At 34.0% G+C, this 12,698-nt stretch overlaps 1 protein-coding gene across 2 annotated transcripts in view; it reads left to right on the top strand.

The window, feature by feature from the left end:
• SEPTIN7 (septin 7) overlaps positions 1-12,698 on the top strand; it is a 54,637-nt gene that overhangs the window by 5,717 nt on the left and 36,222 nt on the right. For both annotated transcript variants that reach the window (XM_020904999.2, XM_020904998.2), the window contains exon 3: positions 7,988-8,094. In XM_020904999.2, the coding sequence (XP_020760658.1) occupies positions 7,988-8,094 (107 nt within the window). The remainder of the gene's footprint in view (positions 1-7,987; positions 8,095-12,698) is intronic.

A 12,698-nucleotide genomic window follows, 5' to 3' on the forward strand; every position in this document is an offset into this window, starting at 1 on the left:
TGCAAAATTTTTATAGCAGAGGTTTTTTTTTTTTATCTTCATAATTTAGTTGACCTATATCCAATGTCTTTAGTAGCACTGGCCTTTTTTTTTTTTTTTTTTGGCAGAAGGAGCTTAGAACATGGTGGTTTAGCCATTTTGGGGATTCAGAGTTTATCATAATGTGTATTTTATGTATGACTTACTAGTAAAGTTTAGGAGGTATTTAATGAGTGACAGAATAAACAATGATTGTCATAGATAATTTCCCCCCAACTTATTGTTGGTGTTTATATTACTTTAGTTAGTTAGTTGAAGAAATTGAAAAGTAGTATTGGCCATTTTATATCTAGGTTATTGGGCATTTAGTGGAGTTATGCTTAATTCTGGCATTAAGATATGTTGAATACTTGAAATGCTTTAATACTTCAGAATTTCCTGCCCTGAGCTCTGTATTTTTATTTTTCTTTTAGTAATAAAAGTAATTTAACTAATGATGATTGCACAACGTTGTGAATACAGAAAACCCACTGAGTTATACACTTATAAAAATAGTGCATTTTTTTTTTTTTTTTGAGAAAAATAGTGCATTTTTGTTACATGAATTTTGTTTCAAAGAAATAATTTAGCCAAAGCAGAGAAAGTTTAGGGGGGGGAAAAACTCACCTACTATTTAGATTTTTGTATTCCTTCTAGGGGTTTCAGCTACATATTTTAAAAAGAGCTTTTGTAATAAAGTTAATGTGTTTCATTGTAGAAATTAGGAAAAGCAGAAAAGCAAAATGAAAATAAATATTACCATAATCTGTCATCCAGTGGTAACTCTTAAGCATAGAAACATACAGTGTTTTTGTTTGTCTGTATCTGTAATGTCTGTGATTGTCTTATAAAATTTAGCAGTAAATTATGATCATCTTTAATATTAGATATTTTTTTATAATCTTACTATGCTTGAGTTGCAAATTTCATTGTCTTTTGTAGGTTAGGTATACTAAAATTTGCCTTGTTGTCCAGTATCAATATAGTTAAAGTAAACATGGTTGTAGTTATATCTGTCCTTGCAATTTTATTTAATTCTTTAGGATAAAGCTTTGTCAGTTTGAATTGGTATTTTTTTTGAAGGCTTCTGAGGTGTTTTAAGGGTTTTAATATTAATACCAAATTGACCTAAGATAGATTGTATACCATTTTGCACACTAATCAGGTGTTGATAGCATACTGCCATCAGTGGGTATTATAGTGTTTCTTTGCCAATTTAATACCTAAAAATTGGTGTCTTATTTTCATTCTATATAGTATTGTTGCTGGTTAACTTTTTAATTATTTGTGTTTATCTTTGGTTTTGTAAATTATATATTCTAGTTTAATTTTAAAAGCTATATTCCCTCATGGCTAGTTCATGTCAATGTATGACAAAAACCACTACAATATTGTAAAGTAATTAGCATCCAACTAATAAAAATAAATGAAAAAAAAAAGCAATAGAAAAACAAACAAACAAAAAGCTATATTCCTTTTTTTCCTTATATAGATGCTCTAAGGATATTGTTGTGGTTGTGGTTGGGTATTGACTCTTTCTCAGAATTTTTCTTGTGTCATGTTATATATTAACCTGATTTTTATATTGTCCACGTAGTCTTTTTTTCTTTTGGCTTGTATCTTTGATACCTGCCTGCTTGATTCAGTCTTATTAGGGATTCCACTGTATATAAGTATATAGACTAAGGTTTACTTTTTTTATTTTGCAATTTAGATCCATGTGAATTTTTTGATGTGAGATGTGAGACAGGAATTTGATATTTATTTTACCTTATTTTTTAAATGGTTAATTTAGTCTTCCTAAAACCATTTATTACAAACTTGAATTCTGAAGATATATGTGCTTGTTTAGTTCTCTTTCTCAACCTTTGGTTTAGTTCATTCTAGTTCTTCCTATATAAATGCTATATTACATTATTACAGTTATAAATTACAGTAATTATGTTGTTTCTTCTATGAGAAGATCACTGGAGTTTATGCTTATTTATGGAGATAGATATATAAGTAAACAATATGTAAAATAATTAGATTGTATTATTTTATAGGAAGGAAGTAAACATGGTGGGAACTGTTTAGGGCCTCAGTAAGATGCACCTCTCAAAAAAGAGACTTTTCCATAATAATACTTGAAACTTGTGAAAATTAAGAAATACTAAAAAATGAAATGACTTACCAGCAAGAGGTAATTATCATTAACATTTTGCTATGTTTATCCTCAGTGTTTTACTTTTGACAGCTGCATATTTCCAACTGTGGCTATATCAAATTTTAGACTCTCATTTGATTTTTGAATGATTTGTGTGTTTAATTTTATAATAATGCTGCAGTAAAAATTTTAGAGAATGGAAATTTTGGTCAACATTTTAACTGAGATGTTTAATGACTACATTGTATTCTAATTTGTGACTGAATATATGATAGTTTTTATAGCTTATTTCTCCATTAATGGACTTTAAATTTGTTTTTACCCTTGTTACAAATGACAGGGCAATGGAGATCTTTAAACAGGTAGGACTTGTGTATATGTATTGGGAGCAGAGGGCAATATCACTGTTTATAGTCCCTGAAGTTGGATTTTTGCAGCAAAGTGTTTGAATATTTTGTGGCTCTAGAAACATTAGCAAATTATTTTCTTAAAAGCTTATGCTACTAAATATTTTTTTTAAGGGAAAATATATTTTTTCCTGAATTTTAGAAGATTTATGGTATGTTGAGGATATCCCATTCCATGTTTGCTCTGACTGTTACAGATGCTTAATAGCAAAATGTAAAGATAGGTGAAAACACTGTAAGGGAATATAGTAGAGAAGAGCTAAAGTCCAAGTTAACTACACCACGAATCATTAAAGTGTTATTATCAACCTTACCTGCCTCCTGAGAAACCTGTATGTTGGTTAAGAAGCAACAGTTAGAACTGGACATGGAACAACCAACTGATTGCAGATTGGGAAAGGAGTACGTCAAGGTTGTATATTGTCATCTTGCCCATTCGACTTACTTGCAAAGTACATCATAAGAAGTGCCGGGCTGGATGAAGCTCAAGCTGGAATCAGAATTGCTGGGAGAAATATCAATAACCTGAGATATGCAGATGATACCATCCTAATGGCAGAAAGTGAAGAGGAGCTAAAGAAGCCTCTTGATTAAGATGAAAGAGAGTGAAAAAGCTGCTTAAAACTCAACATTCAGAAAACTAAGATCATGACCTCTGGTCCTATCACATCACGACAAATAGGGAAAAAAAGGAAAAAGTTACAGGCTTATTTTCTTGAGCTCCAAATTCACTGCAGATGGTGACTGCAGCCATGAAATTAAAAGACTCTTCTCCTTGGAAGAAAACTTATGACAAACCTAGACAGCCTGTATTAAAAAGCAGAAATAACACTTTGCCAGCAAAGGTCCGTCTAGTCAAAACTATGGTTTTTCCAGTAGTCATGTATGGATGTGAGAGTTGGACCATAAAAAATGCTGAGTGCCGAAGAATTGATGCTTTTGAACTGTGGTGTTGAAGACTTGAGAGTCTCCTGGACTGCAAGGAGATCCAACCAGTCCATCCTAAAGGAAATCAGTCCTGAATATTCATTGGAAGGACTGATGGTGAAGCTGAAACTCCAATACTTTGGCCACCTGATGCGTAGAACTGACTCCCTGGAAAAGACCCTGATGCTAGGAAAGATTAAGCGCAGAAGGAGAAAGGGGAGACAGTTGGATGGCATCATTGACTCAGTGGACACGCGTATGAGCAAATTCCAGAAGATAGTGAAGGACAAGGATGCCTTGCATGCTGCAGACCATGGGTGGCAAAGAGTTACTTAACAACTCAACAACAACAAAGATACTAAAGATTATGGAGCTGACTTTCCAAGGGGAAAGTAATGAGGGACTAGGACTTTGCCAGTGGCTCAGCAGTGAAGAATCTGCCTGCAATGCAGGAGACACAAGAGATGTGGGTTTGATTTCTGGGTCAGAAAGATCCCCTGGAGGAGGAAATAGCAACTCACTAGAGTATTCTTGCCTGGAGAATCCCATGGACAGAGGAGCCTGGTGGGCTACAGTCCATAGGGTTGAAAAGTGTCAGACACAACTGAGCATGAAGGGGCTCTAAATGGGTTCACTGGCAATAAATGCTGGAGAGGGTGTGGAGAAAACGGAACCCTCTTACACTGTTGGTGGGAATGCTAACTAGTACAGCTGCTATGGAGAACAGTGTGGAGATTTCTTAAAAAACTGGAAATAGAACTGCCATATGACCCAGCAATCCCACTTCTGGTCATACACACTGAGGAAACCAGATCTGAAAGAGACACGTGCACCCCTATGTTCATTGCAGCACTGTTTATAATTGCCAGGACATGGAAGCAACCTAGATGTCCATCAGCAGACGAATGGATAAGGAAGCTGTGGTACATATACACCATGGAATATTACCCATTAAAAAGAATTCATTTGAATCAGTTCTAATGAGATGGATGAAACTGGAGCCCATTATACAGAGTGAAGTAAGCCAGAAAGATAAACACCAATACAGTATACTAACGCATATATATGGAATTTAAAAAGATGGTAACGATAACCCTATATGTAAAACAGAAAAAGAGACACAGATGTACAGAACAGACTTTTGGACTCTGTGGGAGAAGGCGAGGGTGGGATGTTTAGAGAGAATAGCATCGAAACATGTATATTATCTATGGTGAAACAGATCACCATCCCAGGCTGGATGCATGAGACAAGTGCTCAGGCCTGGTGCACTGGGAAGACCCAGAGGAATCGGGTGGAGAGGGAGGTGGGAGGGGGGATCGGGATGGGAGAATACATGTAACTGCATGGCTGATTCATGTCAATGTATGACAAAAACCACTACAATATTGTGAAGTAGTTAGCCTCCAACTAATAAAAATAAATGAAAAAAAATTATTAAATAAAAAAACAAAACAATATGAAAAAAAAAAAATAAATGGGTTCACTGACTGAGCTTCCTGAAATACAATTGAGATTTTTATCATTTATTTTCTGGGGAGAGATTGTGTATTTGCATTTTCAGAGAGGTTGTTAATTCACATAAAAATTGAGAACTATAGGTACAAAGTATTTTGCATAATTGGAAGTGTGTGACACTGATTTATTGTGATTCTTGTGCTGAGATAGTGTTTTAATTAATTTTGTAACATTTGTAAAGACAAAAATTACAAGTACAGTACACAGTTATTTGCTCTCTGTAACATTTGTGATGCACAATGCCTCATTGCCCCTTAAATACTTGCACATTTCTCTTCCTCAACGATCTTCTACTGCATAGCCATTAATATACCATCAAAATCAGAAAATAGCAAATGAATGTTTGTGTACATACATATATATAGAAAGTGAAAGTGTTAGTCTCTCATTTGTGTCCAACTCTTTGCAACCTTATGGGCTGTAGCCTGCCAAGCTCCTCTACTCATGATATTCTCCAGGCAGGTATACTGGAGTGGATAGCCATTCCTTTCTGCAAGGGATCTTCCCAACCCAGGGATTGAACTTGGTCTCCTGCGTTGCAGTCAGATTCTTTACTGTCTGAGCCACCAGGCAAGCCCCACATATATATGGACACAAAAACATAAATACTTTTGTATCTATAGTGTATCTGCATCTATTATATTTGTTGAAAATCATTAAGTTTACAGTGGTATTTCCAGTTTCAGTTCATTATCACAGCATATATTTACTTTTTTAAAAAACTGAATTATAGTTTCTGTACAATATTACATGTTGTAGGTATACAATATAGTGATTCATAATTTTTTAATTGTCCTTACTTATTTGATCAGTTTTTCTGTATGAAACTAATCTTCTGTCCAGGCTTTTCTCTTCCTCCCTGTGGTGGAGTATCACTACTCACCCCTCTCAAGTGCTCTGACACCCTGTGGCAAGCCATTCTTCATGCCTTCCTCATTGTTTTTGATTTCAGGCCTTCTCCCAGACTCCTTTGGAAAGCTGTCTTTATCTTGTAGACTCCTATTAGCTTGCCCTGGGCCACTGTGCCTTTCCCTCCAGCATGTTCACCTGATGTCCTTAGCCTCAGATAATGATTTCTGGACTGAATATTTAGGAAGAAAGTGGAAGAGAAGGAGCTGAAATAAGTTTGAAGGGTTTAAAAACTAATATTTAACTGTTATAGAGTTAACTGGCATATGAATAGGAGAAATTATTTTTTTTATTCTTCTGTAACACAGGTTAAAAAAATTGATAAAATTGTAGTTTGGGGCTGCCATAGGAAACAAGTGACTAAAAGGAGACAAAAGTGTGGAAAAAATTTAGTTTGGAAATGAAACTTACTTGCAGAGGTGTATAGCATTTCAGTGGTTACATTTACATATATTTTGACAAACAGAGTTTGTAAAACCGTTGAATGGCCTTCAAATTTATTGATGGTTGAAACTAATAGATTCATATTTAGAAGGGAGAAAACTTTAGATTTTGGGGCTCTGTTCTTGCACTGCCCAGAACTCTCAAGTAAGTGGATGATATGAAGATGTTTTCTTCATTAAGCCCAAATAATAACTTCCTTGACTCTTTACATGGCACACTAAATGTGTACTACTGAAACACTTATTAAATTGTAATTAGTAGTGTGTATTACCCTAGAAATGCCGTTGAGAGTTGAAGTAGTCATTTTCGTTTTTATATCATTAGCTTAGTCCATAACTCCTAGTACTTTACTGCTAATCAGTGTATGTCAGCTAAATTACTGATCATTCAATTAAAATCTGTTCTCAGGACTATGACAGAAATACTGTGGAAATCTTGTTTTATGTTATCACTGTAAATGTTACTACCTGTAACAAAATTAACAATTCATAGCCCTCTATCATAAAAATTTGAGTTAGTTAACAATGAACCACCAATCATGTTACACTTCTGATTCCTTGGTATCTTCTCTGATATTTTGACAAGATCTTACTTTTTATGATTCACATATTTTAAAACTAGCTGTTTCCCTCTTTATTTTCCTTAGTGAATGCTAGCCACAGTTGAAAATTAGAGGGAAAAGTTTAATCCTTCCCCCACCATATGAAAAGACTGATAGTAGTCATAAAAAACTTATGATATCAGTTATATAGGATAAAGATGCCTATTAAACTAACTGAACTACTAACAACTGGTGCCATGTTAATTGATAATTATATGATTTTTAATTTATTTTGACTTTGTATTACATATTTTCTGAAGTTATTGATGTTTTAGTAAAAATTAGCTGTACATTGGTATGGTCTGTTAGACTTGACATGAAGGGTTAGAGAAGTAGTATGTGAATCTTAGTGGAAATTGTTTTACCTCCCTCCTTTCTCACTTTAGACAGAAGCATTTTTATAAAAAGTTTATAGAAGTATGAAAAGTATGACTTTTTGGAATCTAGTTTATAGAGTATACTTAAATTGATTGGTATATGGGTAAATTAGAAATGGGTTTTTTTTGTGGTTTTCTTTTAACATACATTGTGATTAATTTTTCTTCTTTTTTTGTCAGCAGACTTCTACTTTTTCGTACTTACCTGATTTCTTGCCTTGTTTACAGACATTCATTAATTGTCTGTAATAAGCATTTATACTTCTTTTATGCTTTATTGCACTGAAGTAGCAATATATAATCCAAGTGGGATGTTCCTTCATGACTTTCATCTCTAGGAATGTATCACTGTTTAATTGTATCAGATACATTACTTTTTTTTTTTAGCATTACTTTTAAAAAACACAGGCTGTAGAATTATGAAGCTAAAAATCCTTTCCAAATACGAGTCTGACTTGATAGCTAAGAAAATTAGGGCTAAGAACTTATTCTAATAGGGAGTCTCTATAGTATATTTTGTAATGTCACTTCCTTGTCCTCCAAGAAGTAATTGGATGAAAGCAATTTTGATTATAACACTGGTTGAATATTTAAGCTTGATAAGTTGAGTTTAACAGATTTCCCCCTCTGTTTCTTTTAGGTGAGTCTGGACTGGGAAAGTCAACATTAATCAACTCATTATTCCTCACAGATTTGTATTCTCCAGAGTATCCAGGTCCTTCCCATAGAATAAAAAAGACTGTACAGGTATGTGTATTGTTAATTGATGATAAGATGGGGTAATATTAACAGATACAAAACACATTCTATAAATTATTTTTTATAGATACTTTCCATCTGGTTTGTTACGGACTGAACGTGGTTAAGATCTCTATTAATATGTTCTCTGTGTTATTGTTGTTTTAGTTTCTTAAGTCACATCCAGCTCTGGAGACCCCATAGATGGTAGCCCGCCAGGTTCCTCTGTCCATGGGATTTCCCAGGCAGCAATACTAGAGCTGTTGCCATTTCTTATGCCAAGGGATCTTCCTGACCTAGGGATCAAACCTGCCTCTCCTGCATTGGCAGGCGGATTCTTTATCACTGAGCCACCTGTACTTCCCCACAAAACATATTCTGTGACTTGCATTTATATATAGGTAGATTTCAAATTTGACCTTAGCCAGTGTAAAGTGTTAGTAAACATGGTTGTTGTTGAAAAAGAAATTGATTGAGAAGTGCATGTAATTAGAGGGACTTTCTTGATTTAGAACCTTATGAATTTGTCTTAAGGATCCTCCTAGAGATTATACTGTGATACAGTAAATGATAACGTTTAGAGTTATGCTGCAATATCATAACTACTTGCCATATGTAGCTATTTAAGTTTAAATAAGTTAAAAGTCATTGAAGCAAAAAATTCTGTTTCTCAGTTGCACTGGGTACATTTCAAGTAGTAGTATGTGGCAAGTAGCTGCCATTTGGAGCAGTGCAGATTATCTCCACCATTGCAGAAAATTCTGTTGGACAGGGTACAGAAAACATGACTTGTGTCAAAGCCATTAGTATTTGTTTTAGTGAGTGGCATGATACCACGTGATAGTTAAATGGCAGTAACAATTTGTTAATACTTTAAGCTATGTGTGGTCTAATTTAGTACTTATCAATCTTTAATGTGCATTTAGATCATCTGAGGAGCTCGTTAAACTTAGTTCCTGTTCTAGTAAGTCTGAAGTGAGCTGAGATTCAGTGTTTCTAACCAAATCCAAGGTGATGCAAATGCTGCTAGCAAAATGTTAGACTCTCTAGTTCTAGTGATATGTTGTCCAGGACAGTAGCTGGTAGTCACATGTTGCTGTTGAGGTCTTAAAATGTGAGATGTCTATGTTGAGGTGCAAGTATAAAATATACCCCAGATTTTGAAGTCTTAGTTTGTTTAAAAAAAACCAACATTATTTTATTAATGAATTTTTCTATTGATTACATTTTGTAATAATGATTAATTGGTTATATTGGGTTAAGTAAAATTCATTAATTTCATCTGTTGCTACTTTGTAAATTAGCTACTGAAATTTTAAAATTACTTATGTAGTTCACATTACATTTTTGTTAGGCAGCACTGCTCTAAACTACTGATTGAAAGATTTGTTGATAGATTGATGCAGTAATACATAGCACATAAGCAGAAAAGGAGTGGAGTGAACAGTTCTAGCAGAAGCATGTCTTATTGAGGCAGTGATGCTGGAGCTGGATATTTTGTTTCTTCTTTTTAAAGTTTTCTGTTTTAGGAATTTTTAAAATACCCTTTATGGAGCTTGAGATTTCGAAATACCTGCAAAAAATCTGTGTTCTGAAAACTCGATACTATACTACATTGCTTATTTATTTTGTGATATATTGGATATTTCAACCTAATCAAGAAGATAAACTTTAAACTTTATTAATTTAAGTATATAAATCCAGAATTAGTAACTAGTTATATAGAAATGTTAAGGAAACCCCACAGTGTAGATTCCTAAGTTCAGGGATACTTAGTGTAAAATGTCTGTTAAGTATTAATGGTCATATATCTACCAGTGGTGTTCTTGGCAGTTAGTACTGGTGAGGAAACTTTCTGAGTCCTTTTTGTAGTTTGTTAGCACGTGCATAATGCAAGGTCGACATTAATAATAAAACAACACTTAATAAATCATTAACATCTTCCAGGTACTATTCCAAACACTTCAGATGCATTTATTTAATTCTTGCAGTAATTTTTTCAGGTAAATGGTGTTATTATCCCTATTTTACAGATGTGGAAATTGGGGCACAGAGATGATGATATGCCTAAGGATCATGTAGTTAGCCTACCAGAATAAGGATACAAATCTAAGCACTATGGTTTAGTCTGTATTGTATAAAACTATGCTATCTCTCTGTAGAAACTTAATAAGTGTTAGTTTAGTAGATTAACGAGTTCTTAATATGTGGATTAGCTTTACTTTTTAATGATGTTTGGTCCAAAAAATTGTCATTTTTCTTTCATTTATGTTGCCTTTTCCTTGAAAAATCTTACGTATGGAGATAGATTTCCCAGTTAGGCAGTTTAGACAAACTGAATTGATCTGTGAGGTTATTTCTTCATAGTTAGGTAATATATGAGTTTAGTTTTAAAAAATGGAAAATTAGGTCATAAGGTAAAAAATGGAATTAAGTCTTAAGGCTGATCTATCTGATGCTAGCTAGTAAGGAATACCTAGTGTTTTTACTTTTAAATGGTACACACATGATATTCATTATTGCTTATTATATTTGAATTTTCAAGCTGGACTCTGGAGGATATTGACTGACCATTATGTACTAGGTTTGAAATTGCAGTAAACTTCTTGGTGGATGATGGAAGCCAATTAATCATAAAAGTTTCATAACTTACCATGTTTTATTGTATTTTATTTAAACAAAATAGGCAAGTGGACAGTATTTTTAGCTCTTTCAATTCACCCAGTGCAGTGATTTTTTGCAAGTGTCTCAACAGATGACGTGTATTGATACTTGGCAATCTAAGGAATTCAACACATGGAAATCTAGTTTAACATACTTTGCAACAAAGTATTTGCTCAAACAAGGAGAGTTTGCTTTACCCCCATCCCTCTTCCCCCTCCCCACCCCCACCCCCACCCCCACCCTAGTTCTTACACTTTAGGCTTATCCTGGTTTGGCCAAACCAACCTCTTTGCTGTTCTTTGAGCAGACTGATCTCTTCCACTCCAGGGGCCTTCCACTTTGTTTCTCTGCTTGCAGTGGTTTTCCTTGAGATATCTTCATGGCTTGCTTCCTAATTTTCATCAGTTCTCTGTTTAAAAGTTACTTTCTTATTGGAGCCTTTCTTGACCACTCTATAAACTCTGTAAGGGTAGGGACTCCTTTTTATTCACCCTTACAAGCTAAGTTCCTAGCACTGCATCTGTTAAATGTTAACATCCAATATTTGTTGACTGACTGAACAAAAAATTTTTAAAAATTTGTTTGAGGATCTTTGAAGTTTTGTTTCTACTTTGTTTTTGGTCTGAAATTTTATAAAACACTATCATAGATTAAGTGGAATGATTTCAAATTTGAGAATCTTTGAAATTTTAAATTTGATCTTTTTTGAAATTTTGTTGATTATTTTTGTCTTAAGCAGAATTATTTTGCATTTAATTTTTAAGTTGCTGTGTAGTTTGTATACTAAAAGGGCACAAATTTAAGCATAGAACTTGGTGAGTTTTATATATGTATTCATATATCTGGGTTTCCCTGGTGGCCAGTGGTAAAGAATCTGCCTGCCAAAGTAGGAGACATGGGTGTGATTCCTGCAGAAGGAAATGATGACCCACTCTAGTATTCTTACTTGGGAAATCCCGTGGATGGAGCCTGGTGGGCTACAGTCCATGGAGTCACAAAAAGTTGGACATGACTTGGTGACTAAACAGCAGCATTAATTCATATATCCAAGTAACCACTTCCCAGATTAAGATACAGTATTTTTCTAGGAACCTGGAAGGCTTCCTTGTGTCTTCTCTCACTCAATATTACACCCGCCCCACTTAAAAACACCTTTCTGACATCTCCATAGATTAATTTTTCTGTTCTTGAACTTCATTTAGATATATTCTTAAGTCTGGTTTCTTTCACTGAGGATTATGTGTGTGGTATTTATTCATGTTGTATAGCTGTAGTTCTTTTTATTGTTTTATAATATTCTACTATATGACTATATCACTGCCTGTCCTCTTCATTGTAGATAAGCATATGGGTTTTCAGTTTTTGACTGACATAAATGTTCTTGTATATATCTTTTGGTGGACATAAGTACTCATTTCTGTTGTGTATGTGTATGTATGTGCACCTGTGTGTATACATAAAGACATTCATTTTTCCCCCTTGATTTCTTAAAGATTGAACATGTCTTTTATACTCATAAATTGTTTAGATTTCATGAAGTGTTTTGACCATCTTAATACTTCCTATTTTTTCCTTCTTGAGATTTGCAGATGTTTCTTATCGAGATAACAATCCCTTACATTTCATTTATTGCAGGTAGTTTCTCCTAGGCTGGTATCTGTTAAAAGATGGGAGAAGCTCTCAATTTGTCAGAATTATATTTATACTGGTCTGTCTCCAGAATAATGCTGTCTTAAACTCACTTTGCCTTCTTTTAAGGTAACACTTCAAAGGTTACCTTAACCTTCTGTTGTGAATGTTTTCCCAGCTCTCCCTTTTTTGAAAACAAAGGCATAATTAGACTAAGGCTATCTCTAGTAATATTTTTAAGACTAAGGCCTGTGTACCACTATTAAATCTCCTCCTTTTACCAAAAGTGAGACCTTTAACATTTGAGAACTAGATTGATG

The sequence above is a fragment of the Odocoileus virginianus genome, chromosome 1 (genome assembly GCF_023699985.2).
Source record: "Odocoileus virginianus isolate 20LAN1187 ecotype Illinois chromosome 1, Ovbor_1.2, whole genome shotgun sequence".
NCBI classification, from domain to species: Eukaryota; Metazoa; Chordata; class Mammalia; order Artiodactyla; family Cervidae; genus Odocoileus; species Odocoileus virginianus.